The following is a 17,407-nucleotide window of genomic DNA, read 5'->3' as shown; positions in this document are numbered from 1 at the left end:
CTGGCATGCACATAGGTAAGAGCTGGAAATACTATGGCTGAGGTGAGGTACAGGGAAGGCAACCCACGAGCCCCTTAGTTAGCAAGTGACAGCGCTGAGGCTGGAGCTAAGCCCCTTGGTCCCACGTGGCTGTTTCTCAGGGCTATGGTGAGCGACGTGTGAGGGTTTCTCTTACCTGGGGCAATGCAGAGCCCTTAGTGCTGGATCATAACCTTTACACGTGCCAATCGTCGAAAGATCGGCTTTAAAAAAATAAAAGCAGTTGTAATGGTGAAGACTAGTTCTAGAGTTCTGACCTTTTCCATAGCGATCAATTATTTTGACACAAAAATAATCAAGCACTGGAGTTAAAAATTGACATTTTAGTTAGCGCTTGTCCTTTCCCAGTGTGCTGAGGTGTTTCTGGGCTGCCTTTGGAGCACACAGGCCCCCGGGGCCCTCCAGGGTAGGAAGTTAGCCTGTGCTGGAGCAGGGATGCAAGCATGGATACCCGAGAGGGGCACGGTGAGGGGCTTCGGGAAGACTGAAGAAGTTCACTCTTTCACAGGCACAGAACAGCCAGAAATCGAGACTCCCATGGAGTTGTCGTCATAGTCTTCTTGACATACAGCATCATGCCATTTTCCCCTGGCATCTGCCATCTTCCCTTGGTCCCTGCAGAGCTGGATCCGGTCCATCAGAGGAGACCATCAGTTTCCACAGCTTGAGCTGTAGGAATGAGGATCATAAAGACACTCCAGGGACAGTGAAGTTGATTCTGACCCTAAGGGATGGTGTGGGCTTAAACAGCAATGCTTGCATCACTTAAAGAACCGACTCCTGAAATGTTCAGAAAAATCACTGGCTATTCACCTACTCTTTAAAAAGTTTTATATGTGTATGGGTATTTTGCCTTCATGTATGTCTGTGCACCACATGTATGCAGTGCCTAAATAGCCAGAAAAAGGTTTCAAGTCTTCAGGAAATGGAATTAGAGATGGTTGTTAGTGCCACTGGGTGCTGGGAATCAAAACCTGTCTTCTACAAGAACATCCAGTGCTCTTACCCAGTGGGCTCGGCTCAGAGGGGACTCAAAGGTCTCTGTGCATTGCACATCATTGCAGTAGGCTTATATAGGGACCCTCTTCAAGTTCTCTCCCACCTCACAGTAGGGACAATCCCAGACGGGTGAAGTATCCTGGTGCGGGTCTCAAAGCTCACCAATGGCACAACTGTCACCGGAACCCTCTTCTCTGCTGTCTTTTCCATGCTGTTCTTTGGCTAAGATGTTTTTCTCCTCCAAGATCTGGGAAGTTTTCCAAGTACCACTAAGGTGGGCTGCCCGGGGTCCAGGAGTCTGTTGGCGGTTTCTCCAATGGACTCAGCACGGGTGAACGAATGAGAAAGGCAGAGCCAGAGGCTGATCCAGGAGGCATGAGGTGGGGAGGGGGTGGTCAGAGCGCTGAGTGTGGCTTTTGTGTGTGTGCTTGAGGGTAAGGCTGCATGTGCAAAGATGCACGTCGCTTCCTTGCACATTGGTGGGACAGGACCAGGACTACAGGCCAGTCCAAGAGGTGCTTTGCGGCTCCTGGAATGAATGGGCCTCTGTCCTCAAGGCTGTGTGAGCCTCTGTGTATGCAGGTCCCATTAACTCAACCTCAGCTGCACGCAGAAAGGGGAGAGGCCCGAGAAGCCCAGAGCACACAGTCCTTCTGATTTTAGAATGAAGTACTGATGTCCCACCCGACGAGCTGTTATCTCTTCTAACCCCTACTGCCAAGTTCCTCTTGAACACGCTCCAGCAAGTAAACCCATCGGCCATGTCAGCATGTGTGCCCCTTCCGGTGCCGGGACCCTGAGTGTGCCTTTCTCTTCCCTCTGTATGCTGACTTCCAGTTAGCCAGGTGGCTTCACTTGCACAATCGTATCTGTAATGGACAGGCAGGCCCAAGTCCTGTCCAGGGGCCCTATGTCCCCACTCTCCCTTCCAGACCTCTCTGGGCCCAGGCCCCTGTTGCCCTTGGCAGTAGTTTGTTTAATGGAGTGACTCCTGTCTGGGAGCAGCTTGGAGCACAGGACACAGGGAGACAGTTGTCTAAGCTTGCTATTTTTTTTTAATTTTTTTACCAGCAGAGCCAAACCACAGTAATGGGTTCAGTGGCCTGGCTGGACGCCTCCCTCACCCCTCCAACCGCTATCCTGGCCCCCATTACCAATGGTCTCTGGTTTAAGACTTCTAGTTATCCACTGGAAGACCTCCTGGGTTGGAATCTGGTTCCCTACATGACAGAAGGGAGATTCGGCTTCTGTACAAGTAACTGGAGCTGAGAAAAGTTCCTGGGGACCAACGGGCAGACCCATGGAGACTAGCAACCACACCATATCGTCCTTATACCCCAGAGCCTGGCACCGAGTGGGACCCGAAGAGGTTAACTGAGCTAATGGTTGACTAGATGGTAGTAGACAGATAGGCAGATGGATGACTATATATGACTAAAATCACTTGCCCATAAAGATATTTTTTTTCATCAAAATCTTACCTGATGTCTTGACTCAAACAAAAAGAAAGACAGTGTGATCACCCATCACTAAATCTAAGGGAATGGTGCTAGCTTAGCCCCTCTCTGGCATGTCTCTGAGACTACCTTAGAGGTCTGGGGCTGTGGAAAACTGCTCCACTCTCTATCCTTACTTGGGCTGTCACCTCCAAATCATTTTCTAACTAGTATATTAGACTGCCCTTTTCCTGGTGGTAGAAGGAAGGGGATCAGGAGCAGCTGAAGGAGAAAGGGACAAGGTTATGTGCCACCCTCAAGCTCTCCTCAGCTTCCCAGCTCCACTTAGGAGTGCTGCCATTCCCTCTGGCAGACCCCAAAGATCCCTGGTACTGAGTGTCTTTTTGGGAGGGAAATGTCCAACGCACCCCCAGGTCCTTGCTCTTCAAGTCTGGTTACTATTCTCTGTGAGACTTCCATCTAAATTATATCTGGAAAGCCAGGGTTTGAGGTCCAAAGAGGCTTGCCTCCCTCACTGAGTCCATGTTCTAAGCAAATGCAAGATAGCTATTGGCTCAGGGCAGCCAAGAAAGGCCTCGTAAGCCAGGGCAAACAATTAGGAACAATTACCATCAAGCAAGGCCTCTGGTGAGGGTGGAAGCCATCTGTGATGAAAACTGGCAGAACCGTTTGGGAAACAGCAGAGGGTGGGGGAAGGGCTGAGAGAGCACAGCCCAAGGGTCATGACTCCTCCCACTTAGCTCCTTGAATAAAATTTCCTTCACAGGGCAAAGGGGCTGGGGGGGGGGGGAAATGGAAGACCGAGGGAGGGCTCTGGGCTCCGCATTCCTGAGATTCTCAAACTCAGGCAGAGGAAACTCACACTGACAAGAATGAGTGAAAAGACAGAATGGACCACTAGAAATGTCTCCAGTCTCTCTCTCTCTCTCTCTCTCTCTCTCTCTCTCTCTCTCTCTCTCTCTCTGTGTGTGTGTGTGTGCGCGCGCACGTGCGTGTCCCTATCCGGCGCAAACCTTGCCTGTTTCTTGAGGCCATGTGCATGGATGGGCTGGGGCCACCTGGCGTCTCTGTATTTCATCACCCTCTGTCCTTAGGTTTATCTTTTTCTGGCTTAGATGGGACTCTAAAGGAAAAAGAGTGGACAGGTAGAGAAGAGAAATGACACTTGAGGAGGGGTGGGAGAGGACCTCAGCACCGCCTGTCTGAAGAAGCCAAGGAAACAACTCAAGGCAGAGGGACTCCACCTCTCCCTCCCTTCCAAACTAAGGTGAAGAGAGGAGTAACACAGAGGTGAGGACTAGGTGAGGACTACGGAGCGGGTCCCACTAAAGGCTCTCTGCCCGGGTTTCTTTAACAGGTTGCAAGAGGCCTTTGGTGGGGTGTTTTCCTCATGAGCATGAAGCAGCCACAGGGCAGCAGCACCCCTGAGTTCCCTGCTCTTGGTTGGGAGGATGACCTGTTCAGTGTCCATGCTTCATTTTCTCATTTCTGAAGTGGTGACAACAGTTCCTCGTCACAGACTGCTGAGGGGCAAGGAAGCAATGCATATGAAACGGTTGGCCTGTAAGACCAGGGCCTTGAATTTTACTGCTACTGTATTGTTAATACTACTGGAAGATGGCTCTAGTTGCTATGTAGAAACAAAACAAAACAAAACAAAAAAATAAAAAAACAAAAACCTTGAAGCCAGAGATTCTGTAGCCAAAGAAAAAGAAAACAAGAACTTAGATCAGGAGCCAGCCCAATACTTGGGAGGCTGAAAGATGCAGATCTCTGAGTTCGAGATGAGCCTCGTACACATGAATTCCAGGTCAGTCAGAGCTACATAGTGAGACTCTTTCTCCAAAACAACAAACAAACAGACAAACATCAACATCGAAGCCCTCAAGATGGAAGGCAAGAAATGGAGGCACATGATCTAATCCCAGCATTCAGGAGAATGAGAAGGATCGAAAGCCTGACTATACAGAGAGGCCATCTCGAAAGGAGACCCATGGGGCTAGAGGGATGGCTCCACTGTTAAAAGACTAATTACTCCTCCCGAGGTCCCAGATTCAGTTCCCAGCATCATGTGGTAGCTCAACTGCCTGTTACTCTCGTTCCTGGGGACCTGACACCCTCTTCTGGCCTCTGCAGGCAAAAGGCACGCAAGTGCTACACAGACATGCATGCAAAACACTCACATACATAAAATCAAAATAAAAAGTGTAATAAAACACGAATCCAAATCAAAAACAGTGAGCTGTGATACACACTTGGGAGACAGACAAAAGGATCAGGAGCTCAGGGTCATCCTTGGCTACGTAACACATTTGAGGCCAGTTTGGGTTACACAAAACTGTCATTCGATTAACACAACTTGGAGACATCAATAATAGCAATTCATTCACCCCTTCAACCAGCCTGTCCCCTTCAGTTGTTCTAGACACCTGGAATAGTGTAGACATTATATCAAGAGATACTTAACACAAGTCAGTAGCTAGCATCATGCCCAGTTGCTGGTAAGTACAGGAGAAAAACGTGAGTGAAGAAGCTACAGACTTTGGACCGGGTGTTCCACATTTAGAGGAGGCAGCAAGGCTAAGAGGTCAGGTGGTAAACATTAAATGGCAGGGGAGAGGAGCAGGGTGGCAGTCAGAGAGGGAGTGAGCCAGGTCCGCCAGGCCACTGCAGAGACTGAAGTCTGGCCTGCAGTGGGCTGACGGTAAATGCACACAGGCAGGATGAGGAACTAACATTTCCCCTAGATTTAGGAAGTGTCAGTGTGTAAAGAACAAGCACCCATCCCTTTTTCTTTGGGATTTTCTGCACAGCCATGACCAGAGAACCATACAGGAGTAGCTGGGGAGAGGGTATCTCTTACCAACACTGAGTGTAGAACCCACTTGGAGAACAGTCTCCTTGTTTGGTGTCAGGTGTGGAACATTCAGGCAATAGCCAGTTATGTAATGAGAGTCAAGAAGTACATGGTTTAAAGATTTCATTCTCCACTCAAGCCATTGTGCGATGTTTGAAAAATCTTACGCCAAACAACAACAACAACAACAACAAAAACCCAAGTTCAAAAATCTGTCCAGCGACAACCTAGGCTCTCCTAACCAACAGATAAATGTTTCTCTGTAGTTTCACTGTTGTGAGCGCGAGCCTAGGGAAGCACTAGGTGCTGCGGTGAGAAAGGCATGCAGGAAAGCAAGGAGACAAAGGTGCAGTTAGCGGAGCAGCCAGGAGTCCTGACTGGTGTGCCTCGCCTCAAGAGAGCTCTCTGGCAGCCTCTGCAGACAGGTTTAGTTTTTAAAAGCACCAGAAAGCCACAGATTTGCATGTTATTTGTGTTCCAGGCTTCATTTCCAGGTATGTGGAATGAAATGAATGAATGAACAGTATTCAGTCTCCAGGTTAAGGGGTGGATTCAGAAATCCAGACCACAGTGAGGATCCAATCACTGGCCCAGTTTGGATCAGCATACAGTTGAAGGATATATATGTAATGTATATGTATATATATATATATATATGTACATATACACACATTATCTCAGATATATGAGAGGAGACAGAAACAGTCTCAGAGACAGACAAATATATTATTGAGCCCAGGGTCCCCAGTCAAAGCACAGAAGCAAAATCCACAGAATTTATTTTAAATTAATCAATTAAAAACAAAACAAAACTAGGGAGTGACATACACAGAAAAAGGCAATATCCCTGACACACCCCACCCCTGTCCTTGCTTCCACTTCAGCTTCCTTCACTATGTTAATGACAAGGTATTGTGTTTGCTTAGCTTCCCTTCAGGCAAACTATAAACTTACAGACTGTAAGACCCCGAGGACAAGGTGGCCTTTATTTCCTTGGTCAAACCATCTTTCCTCTCCATTTCAGGGCTTGTAAGTCCAGTGCCTGGCCTCACCCTTGAGATACCTAGACAGGGATTCCCTGTGTTTCAGGAAGGCAGTGCCTTTAGAGGGTGAGGCAGAGAGAGAGGCACCCATCATCTGAGTGTGCAAGGGATATCACTGTCAATAAAAGGATGGAGGAGAAACCTACTCAAAGTATTCTGAAAAGCCTCTTGGGAACCCTCTTGAAGGGCCTAAGACCCCCAAATGACAGCCTGCTGGACTGAGGACAGTGCCCCTCTCGATGTCGCGTGGAGCACTGTCTGTGATCTGCAGGAACCCTCTGGAGGTGACAATGAATCAGCAATCCCCCTCACACCCCTACAATACTATCAGTCTAAACTAATGCTTCAGAGATTGAGCCCTGCCAAATCCTCGGCACACAACAATGTAGAAGCCTGCACTGTTGATTAGAAAAAACAGCATCAACCCATTTTCCTGGCCTTGACAGCTCTAAGTGTTGGTCCATCCATGAAGGCAAACGGGGAAGTTATCCCATTCCCTCATTAGGGCTACAGATGTCCAAACAAAGATTTTTAAGATAGTGTGACCAGGGAGGGCTTTAAGATCAGATTGGGCGCATGTACTTAGTAGGTGCTTAAGAAAGGATTCAACTGAATGAGGGTGCCTGAGCAGAGTGGAGTCTAAGCTCTTGGGCACCTCTCTTCCACTTGCCTCCCTAGAAGTCATCAAATAACTGGTGGCTATTCCTCAGCTTAGAAGAAGAAAAGCCGGCATCGGCATCTAGGTATGTTCTTTTTAGGCAAGGTTCTGATGTAGGCCTTAATTCTACAACCAAGCCAGTACTGACATTGATCTTCAACTCCAGCTCAAAAGCATCGTACTCCATCTAGCATCAACTATGCAAGCAGAGCAAAGAAAAACAAGACAACCAAGTGCTAGTCACTTTTTACTCTCACATTGTTCAGAGCTTGGAGGATGGCACAGAGAGATCAGAGGTTACGAGTTTAAAAATAAAGAAGCTCTTTAACAAACCCTCTTCTCTTCTACTAGAGATAGTACCATAGGCCGTGTAAAACCAGGTGAAGACGGGCAGCCTTGGGAAGGAATGGGTGGAAAGGTTTTGCCAGGTTATCTGCTCTACCCCTGAAACACTAAAACAAAAAGCTGCCAGTGCTGAGGACAGTGAGCACAGGAGGCTAGTATGGTCACACTGGCTGAAGAATAGAACCTGCTACCACAAGGAAGTACACCTCATGTTTAGAAGAGGGAACTGACAGCAAGTCTCTAGGCTGTATGATGGAGAAATACACTGAACACTACATAAGACTCCTGGGAGTCACAGTGGATCTCAAGTCATCAACTGGATGTAATTATATTCCATGTCATATCACATGTTCAAAAAAAAAAAAAAAAGGCAGAAACAAGTCTTATTCCCTCTGTACACAGTCCGGGGATGACTGCTGGGACTGTGAGTTTTTTGTTGAAAAGTCTGTAACTGCCATGTAATGCTTATTACAAATATTCCTTTTGTAGGGGAGGGAAGATTGCTATGGGCACTGAACCCAGGGGAAGAGACAGAGGGAAGGGAAACAATAGGCACATTTCGTTTAAAGCAGGCTAAACAGATACTGGTAGCATACCCTCAGCCATAGAATACAGAAACATCTTCAGTCTTGGTCAGCAAAGTTCATTCTTGCATTAAGGACGTTCCCAGGTACTCGCCCTGCTCTGCTGGCTAGCTCTCAAGAATGGCTTACTATCCAGGTCTGCACATGATTCCCACTAAGCCACTCCGTCACATCTGGCCACTCCTATTAGTCCTGGGATGGACAGTGGCCTTGGCATCTCTAGCTTGTACCTGGTACACATTTAAACTGCATTGGAGAAAGGGAGCTGACTTCAGACAGGCTCAAGAATTCCTTATATATTTTACAAAGTGCTTTTGTTGCAAGTCTCATATTCTGCTATACATGGCAATGAATATTTGTTGCTTTGGTCCACACAAAAAGTCTCTGAGGAGATAAAACAGATATTGTCTAAAGGAACAAATAATAAACAGAGAAAACGATCTTTGATGAGCCTCAGATAATAGAAAAGCCTGAAAAGCTTGTCTTATTATGACTAGTCCAAGGTGCCACCAAGTCAGCTGCCACTTTAACTACAGTAAGTACCAAGAATCAGACAATATTCCAGGAGTCCTGCAGTGAGACTGCATACCACCACAGTTTTCTAAAAGAGAGTGTGAAAGGTCCCAGCGACTCATATACAGAAAGCTATTTATTTCCTATGGAAAAATAAAAGAAAAAGGGAGGGGAGAAGGAAGAGAGGAGTAGCAAGAAGGAAACATAAATGTACAAAGGGGTCTCTTCCTCCAACATGCAGGGACCAAGGAAGAGAGGGGGCACTGGCGGCTGGAGTGGAGACGGTAACACTCAGTTTAACAATGGAATATTAAAAAAAAAAAATAGTTTTTTTTTTTTTTTCAGATTGTAACCTGTGGTAAACATAGAAAAATGTACTAAACGATCTTGGTATAAAACAGAGTAAAATCTTCAAATAAGCCCAAGGAAGAAGCACAATGCTGGGAAGGATGGGGCACATGGATGGGAAAGAGGAGAAAAGATTTTTGTATAAAACTACCTATTACAATACAGAAAAAGTATAAAATGCTCTAGTTCTGGAACGTCAGTACAAAAGGACACTGGCATAGGATCATCTCACCATCTAAACCTTGGGCGCTCTCAGAGGGTGGGAGAGATGCTAGAAAGAACAAAAGGAGTAGCAGTTTCCAAATCTCAGGCTTATCAACCTAAACTCCACCCGTTTTTAGTTGAAAATGCCGTCTACCTTGATAACCTTGACTCTTAAGCCAAAATTCATTCAGATCTTAAAATACTCTTAGGAAGTCTATAAACACCTGATACGTAGCAGTTGGTGGGAATCACTGTATGCTGGAATTTGAAAGATGAAAATAAACCTACAGACTAAATGGTGAACACATTCAGTCTTTTTTCTTTTAAAAGCACATCCCTATGAAATATATACTTCACATGTGTGTATGTGTATATATGCATGTACATACACACATACAGATAGGTATATATGTATATAAAATTCTCTGTGGTTAGAAACATATTTAAACTAACTAGCCACAGACCAACTCTGGTATTCCTTCGTCTTAGTCAGAAGGAGGCAACAGTGAAGTGGGGGCCCTGTTGCTGCACTCAGCACTGCTGGGTAGGTCCTCCCACAGCACATGCGCTAGCACATGCGAACCCCTGCTTGTAAGGAAAGGACTGCTTGCGCCTTTAGGGTCTGCCAGAGCTTGTGCGCTATGCTCAGAATGGGATGATACTACCAGTGATAAAACAGCTTTGAGGACAAGCAGTTGGGCTTCACATCAGGGCATATAAATAGGAAGGGTTCTGGAGGGGGGTACATAGGCTTGTGCCTCAAAGTCCAGTTTATGCTCCCATTCCTAACTCTGCATCTCGGGAATCATGTGATGTCTACGTGCTGGTGGTTTTTATCCCTACTTGCTGTCCACGCTCTTTCCTACTTCTTGATAAGGCCTAGCAACCAGAGTTTATAAGAAACCAAGATTCTTCCCAAGTTTTCCTTGGGCTCCTAATTAGGGACTCAGTGAGGCTGGAGCCCTTTGGAAACAAGACGGCAGAACTGAGGTGAAAAGCAGTCTCTCTCCAGCTAAGGGATGTCCCTCACCCCTTTCACAGCACCAAAGTTTCTTTGCAAAAATAGTATCTGAGATACAAAAGGAAAGGCAGATGTGCTTGTGAGTGCATCTCGCCTGGGCTGGTCCAGGATCAAGGGCTGCACATGAACAGGGTGAGGAGCAGCTGTTCCAAGGTCTCTGGCTGTAGATGGCAAAGGGCTGGTCCCCCACACTATCATGTCTGCTCTCTGAGACAAGAGTTTCACAAGATTCTTCACAAGAGTTTCCGGTGGAGGATCTCCCAGACCATTCGCTTCCGGAAATACGGCATGTGTTGCTGTAAGGACACAGACACACTCTTAATTTTCACTCTTGTAGGCACACTACTCCTTTTTCCATACTCCCTTTCATCTTACAGCTTTCAACCAACAGACGCAGTGACATTTCTGGTCTTCCAAACTGCTCATTCTTGGTTACATGTAGCCTTTTCTTCTCGTTGTTCTTTTCTACTATTTCCACTCTGTGGCCGTATGAATTACAGTGCCATCATATGGAGTCATTGGGCTAAGCCCAAATGACTATAAGAATTCTGAGAATGGTACCTATCAGGTATTTTATGTTGATCTCTTAAGAGAGTATGAGACTAAGGACTGAAAATGAAAAGTACTTTCTCAGAGAAGAGCTAAGAGAACTTCAACCACTATCTCAGTTTGGTCAAGATCCAGTTTTAGTTTTGTTTGAGATAGGCTCTCACTATGTAGCCACGGCTGACCTGAAATTCTATGTTGACCAGGTTGCCCTCTGACTCATAAGAGACTGGGTTGCTTCTGCCTCCGAGTGCTAGGATTAAAGTCATGTGCCACCATGCCCAGTTTTCCTAAGGATTTTTTAAACTCTGGGTGGCGACCCATATGAGCATCTGAATATGAAACTTAATATGTGCAGCTGTGAAAAATCTGAGAACAGTCAAAGGTTCTGAGCATACCGTGTCAAAACATTAATTCGGGCTCAAATGTACAATGGGTTGAAGGTGCTTTTGGCAGAACTCCCTGTGTCGCATGACCTCACTGCAGTCTTGACTCTGAGTATGACACACACTTTGCTCTGCGTGTTCTGTGACACCACAGAATGCCAGCTAGTGCTGCCAGAAACACCCCAGTCAGACTCTAGACCACTGGACACTGTGAACAGCAGTGTCTTTACTATATACAACATTTTCTGCTCGTACAGAAACAAAATGGTTTAACTATGAAAAACAAAAGAATTTAGTACATTTCTATCATAATTTCTTAGCATGTGATATGATATCTAATTGGTTTACTTTTGGATTGGATTGTACTAGAATTTTGATTTTAAAATTTGCTGTTTGGGCCAATGGGGTGGCTCAGTGAGCAAAGTTGCCTCCTACCGAGCTTGCTGACATGAGTTTGACCCTGGGACTCGTGGCAGTGAGAAACAACTCCCACAAGTTGTCTTCTGACCGCCATGTGCATGTTGCTTCCTTCTCCCAAAAATGAAAAAACAAGGAAATATTTTTTAAAAAATTGCCGTTTGACTCTTACTTCAGCCATTTTGTACTACTTCTGTGCAATAGCATTCTCAGCATTGCTGATTATAAAACCAAACTATTAAATCAACTATGAAAACAAGGAAGATGAGCTGTATCCCAGAACAGCAAAAATTCAGTCAAATTCAGTTCTTTATGTAAAAACAAGGATATCCATTTCATTTGTGTGCAAACTCATTTTTGCCTTTATTCACCTGTAAAGTTACATGTAAACCAGAAGTGTATTAAAATAAATTCTTTGGTTTATTATCAGTGTGTTTCATTTACTATTTAATATATTTATATATCCAGGGTAATGCAAAAACTTCTTGGGTGAAAACAAAGTGTAAGTTTTATTTCTTTTTAAAGATTTATTTATTTTATCTGTATGATATTCTCCCTGCATGTATGTGTTCCATGTGTATGCTGTGGTCCCTGTGAAAGTCAGAAGAGGGCAGATCTTCTGGAACTGTAGTTAGTAGTGGTTGCACCTGGCCATGCAGGTGCTAAGACCTGAACCTAGGCCCTCTGGAAGAGCAGCAAGTGCTCTTAAACCAGTCAGCCATCTATCTGGCCTCAGCAAGAAGAACAAGTTTAAAATGAAGTCCTGGTTCAAACAAAATCTAGAAAAGCCATTTACTCCAATAGAAGTAAAAGGTTAAGTCAGAAACATATGAGAATAAACCATAATAACTTGTAGTTTCAATCAACTTTGGCTCAGGACAATATACAGAAAAATGAACAGATGCACCGAGAAAGGGGACAAGGAAGAGATGTAACAAAGTACACGAGGACATTATGTTGGGGGTCTGTGGTGCTTTGGAAGAAAATGGCCTCCAAAGGGAGTAGCATTATTATGAGGTTTGGCCTTGCTGGAGGAAGTGTGTCACTGTAGAGGTGGGCTTTGAAGTCTCTTTTGTCCAAGCTTCCCTCAGTGCGACTTTCACTTGACTTCCTGTTGCCTGCAAGATGTAGGACTCTCATATATTCCTCTAGTACCATGTCTACCTGGATGCCGCCATCCTCCCTGCTATGATGATAATGGACCGAACCTCTGAAACTGTATTCTGACACCTCAATTAAATGTTTTCCTTATAAGAGTGGCCATAGTTATGGCATCTCTTTGCAGCAATAAAAACCTTAACTAAGACAGGGTCTATTCCAAAATCTGAATGCTTTCTCTGGTTCATTTTGTGCTTCTTCCAAGATTAGAGGTAGGTGAGGAGACAAGAGAACAGAGATTAAAGCTTTCTTTTTAATCAAGACTCACTATCGTATGTGACACGTGGTAAGCCAGGATGTGAACTGTCACTGTCTTCTTTGGTGCTGTGTTAGTGCAGTGTTATAGACTGTGAACAGTGTTATGAGACACAACCTGAAGCATGCAAAGGTATGGCAGAGGCCACAAAAACAGTTAGAAAGGCAGCTATGGGTAGCTTGGGTATCAGGTGCCTAGGCTCTGTCCTAAATGCCCACCTCACCTGTGTGAAGTTGATTGGTCTGTCTTTGGTAATACAGTCAGCATATTTGCAAGCAAACATCCCACAGTCACTTCCATTCATCTGCTGCGGAATTTCCTAAAAGACAAACAACATACTATTTTTGCAAGATTCTTTATCATTTTGACACCATTTCCCTACATTCTGAACACATGACTGTGGGAACACATGACTATGTAAGAAAAGTTTAAGGGGAGGAATAAGTAGTATTTTAGTCCCACCGTTGTGTTTTACTTCATACTAATCCCACAGGGAACTATCTCAGATTTCCATGATACCTAAGCGTGTAAAAACTGGTCCTTTCACTAAGCATTAAATCGTCAAGTATTTCTCATAGGAGTAAGCAATTCAGCAAAACAGCTTGGCATTTAGAAAACAGTTTTACACAAAAAATATGTTATGAGATTTCCCACAAATAATTTATCTTCCTTGAGGAACTGATAAAACTGAAGTCAGGCTAGACATGAAGCTAGAAAGCCCCTGGGAATCAAACAGCAGATAAAACTCTCTCCTCCCCACACACCCTAGTTTTTAAGAATTTATATGAGATCAATAAGAACATACCTGGCTCTTTTTGCTGAAGAGCTGCCAGCCATTGGTGTCAAACTCTTTCCTTTTCTTGTCAACACTTTCTTGCTTTAGGTATTGCCTAAGGCATTGGAAGAGAATGAGATGAGCCATGTGGAGCTCTGATGGCAGCTGTCACCCCCAGGATGGGGCTGGCAATCTCAGAAGCCAACTGATCAAACTCCCACCATCTGCCCACTTTGTCAACCCAGGAGGGCCAGCATCTCTGCTTCTGACTGCACGATAGATACAGTCTTCTTCCTAAAGTTCTTCAGTCTACTAATCTTCCTAAGGAACAGTTTTTAAATATATTTCTAGGTTTGTATGGTCCTTTTAGAGTCATCACTCTAATGGATAATTTATTTAAATTATATTAAATGATTAAAAATGTCCTTAGCAGTACCAGGATATGTATTTTAGCACTGGTAGGCTCAGATCTCCTTGTAAAGTTCAATCCAAATCAACAATTTAACAAGTACAAATTCAAGCAGGGTGGTTGATGGCACAAGTCTTTAATCCCAGCCCTTAGGAGGCAGGATCTCCGAGTTTGAGGCCAGTCTGGTTTACAGAGTGAATTCCAGGTGCATAGCAAAGAATAGGTGTTTTAGAAAAAGAAGCAAATAGAACATAAGAGACTTGCATTCCAATTTCCAGGTGAGCCACTCACTAAGTATTAAGACCCAAACAAACCAAAAGTCACCTCTGTGGGACTTGGTATTTTTCATCTAAAATTTCAGAAAGCTGATTTAAATGAGTTCTGTTAGCTTAATCTCTATGTATAGAATTACTCCGTATTTTAATGTGTCAAGATAACAATTGCCCCCATTAACACATATTGTAGTATTATAATTACTACACTCTACTTGAATTTAAAATATGCATTTATACGAGATATGACAAGTCATGTCTCTGAAGGTATCAGACAACTGAGTTTAACTGCTGGAAAGACAGAGAAAGCAAAAACAATTTTGTCTGTCCTCAACTCGCACTTACAGGAGGATCCTGCAGGCTTCATTGTTTATTCCACCCATAGAATCATAGTAGGTGACACTCTTCTTTCTAAAGTCTATGACCTGGGAACAAACAGAGCAGTGAGGACAGTGCTGCAGCATCAGCTTTCCCTCCCCGACTTTCTGTGACACTGTGAGAAGCTGGGTAATGTTCTGTGCTATGATCATGTAGAGTGATACGGGGGGGGGGGGGGGGGGGGGGGGGGGGGGGGGGGGGGGGTCATTAATTGGTGGGCCTAGAAATTAGCCTAAAATATTTTTCTATGCTCAGTTTTCCCGTGATCAACAACACATGAGTCAAAGAAAACTAGTTAACTATCTTAAGATCATTTTCACAGTTTAACAAAGATGATGACAAGATTCTGGGTTTGTCTTTAATCTTAATATTTTCTTTTTGGATTGATGTCTTTTACACATAATTCAAAACAGAATATAAAATAACTTTTAATAACATCAATTTGATGTATGCGTGTTCCCAGAGTCATAAAAATACACAAAGCAAGTCACAGGCAGGAAGTAATAGCCCAAGCTGAGCTGGCAGCATCACGAACACGTTTCCCCTTGTCTTACGCTGAGGTCGGTAGCTGGTCTACAGCTGCCAACGCCAAGCATCTCCTACTCTAATGGGAAATTCACTCATTTATCTGATTTTTAGCCAAGTTATCACTACTAAATCCCACTTTTCCCTATAATCAAGCAAAGATGTAGAACTAGTGACCCTCTATGTTGTCTTTGTAGATTTCTTTTCATGTCACCAAAAATAAAGGAGCTACTCACAGCTAGACACCAGTGCACACCCAAGTGAATGGGCACCAGAAGAATGTCAACAGAAAACACATCCACTTTTTTTGTCCAACGTTTCACCGCCTGATAACCAGCTGTTTTTAGCTTAGTGAAGAAAAAGGTATTAAACGCATGTACACTTGGAAATCCCTTCTCTTTACTGCGCTCCATCAGCATATTCATGTAGAAATTGATGATCTGCAGGAAGACATTACACATCAGAACAGTCCAAACAGTGGCACGACAGGCAGAGCAGCCGTTACACGGAATAATCAGTATGCCATTCACATGTTTATGTATTATGTTTTGAATCACAACCGACTCAATGAATTCTCCAATAGACAGACTTAAAATATCCAGTTTTTACTTAATATAAAGTTTATTAATCAAACTTCTGAAAGTATCAAACAACTAAGTTTCACTGCTGGAAAACAGAACGGATAGGCAGATTTAGTCAGACTTGTAGAACACGGAGAGGAAGGAGGAAGGTGAGGCTTTAGAGGAAAGGAAATGAAGGCATGCACTGGCAGTGTTACTTTAATGTTTCTGTACTGAGTAAGAGGATCCCGATCTCAGTTCTTATTCCCCCATACCCTTTTCTCCTTCCTCTCTCCCTCCCCTCCACTTTTCCTTTCCTTTTCTCTCTTCTTCCTTTGCTCACTCCCTCTGTTTAGACAGTTTCACTCTAGCAGTCTGGACTCAACTTCCTTTATGGTGCAAGTTAGCCTTGAACCTGTGGAACACCTCCTGTTTGAGACTTGAGTGTTTATATTAAAGATTTGCAATAGGACATAAAATCCGGTTCCATATTCAAAGCCATATTGGTCACATGGCAATGGCATGCAGCTTCGGTTTCAAGCAGATCTAAGCAAGCAAAAAGCCAGGAGGTAAACTAGGAAAACACTTGCAATAGTACAGCAATTTCTCTTAGGAGCGAGACATGATATAGTGTAAAATTGTTTTCTGTTAAAGACCTAACAGTCAAGTCACAAGCATGAAGAGAACAGATGTTTAGCTTTCTCAGCTCCTGACTTCAATAGCAAGTATGAGTATGTAAATTAAAATGCTTGACAGAAGAGGAGATACTTTATCAACTTGATGGAAGTGGATTCTTTCTGTCAACAACGCAGTGTCTTCTCTACAGTAACTATGCTGTCTACAGTTCCTTTAAGTTCAGGACTCCCTGGTACTAAATCTTGAAAGGGCCAAAGATTACAGCATACTTACTTTATGTGGCTAACTACGGCCAGGCCAGTGTCTGTCAACTGAAAGGAATGAATGGGCTAACTGAGCCACAGCTTGGAAATATGACTATGAAAACAGGCACATTTTTCAGAATTTTTTTTTTTTTTGAGGAATGGGAAAATGCCCCTGTCCTTTGACAAATATTTACACACCAGGATGCCAGAGCAGTGAGCCACTGTCCAACAGCAAGGAACACTGCCAGGAACACAGCCGAGCATGGTCTAGAGCAGAGAAAGGGCCTATAGATAGAGATGCAGAGGTGGCTTCAGAGAAGCTGCATTAAGTGCTCTTAGGTGATGGGGGCCAGCTCTGAAGACACTGCTCTGCCTGTAGCTCTGATCACTGTGCACCGAGGACCCTGAGGAAGCAGAGGACTTAGGTTGTGGCTAATTCTGTGTCCTGAAGCTAACTGGTTCTTACTTGTTTGAATAATGAAAAGGAATCAAGGTACAATCAAGGTACAGATGGTATGCTTTCAAATCTAGGTATTTAATTTAACTGCCAGAAAATAATGGTCCTAAATAATGTATCTCTGTTTGTGAAAACATCCACTAAGACAGGCATACCTGCCCAGCAAGCACAGGTTTCTAGAGAATAAATTACAATCTCCATTGAGAGAAAATGAACCAGAAGGAATGGGTAAGTTTTCTTTCAGAGAATTAGGCAGAATCTACCTAATCTACTATGTTATCCATGTTATACTTATACATACAACTATTTTTTTTAAAGA

At 44.1% G+C, this 17,407-nt stretch overlaps 1 protein-coding gene across 10 annotated transcripts in view; it reads right to left on the bottom strand.

Annotated features, from left to right (window-relative positions):
* Positions 1 to 6,114: 6,114 nt before the first annotated feature.
* Positions 6,115 to 17,407, bottom strand: part of Senp1 (SUMO specific peptidase 1) — a 60,800-nt gene continuing 49,507 nt past the window's right edge. For all 10 annotated transcript variants that reach the window (XM_050128987.1, XM_050129008.1, XM_050128946.1 and 7 more), the window contains 5 exons: positions 15,427 to 15,630; positions 14,633 to 14,712; positions 13,637 to 13,721; positions 13,055 to 13,150; positions 6,115 to 10,364 (listed from right to left, as the gene is read on the bottom strand). In XM_050128987.1, the coding sequence (XP_049984944.1) occupies positions 10,302 to 10,364; positions 13,055 to 13,150; positions 13,637 to 13,721; positions 14,633 to 14,712; positions 15,427 to 15,630 (528 nt within the window). In that variant the 3' untranslated portion in view covers positions 6,115 to 10,301. The remainder of the gene's footprint in view (positions 10,365 to 13,054; positions 13,151 to 13,636; positions 13,722 to 14,632; positions 14,713 to 15,426; positions 15,631 to 17,407) is intronic.

The sequence above is a fragment of the Alexandromys fortis genome, unplaced genomic scaffold (genome assembly GCF_014885135.2).
Source record: "Alexandromys fortis isolate MF-2015 unplaced genomic scaffold, M_Fortis_MF-2015_v1.1 scaffold_28, whole genome shotgun sequence".
Lineage (NCBI taxonomy): Eukaryota > Metazoa > Chordata > Mammalia > Rodentia > Cricetidae > Alexandromys > Alexandromys fortis.
Note: the sequence above shows the minus strand (reverse complement) of the source record. Positions and strands in the feature narration are given on the sequence as shown.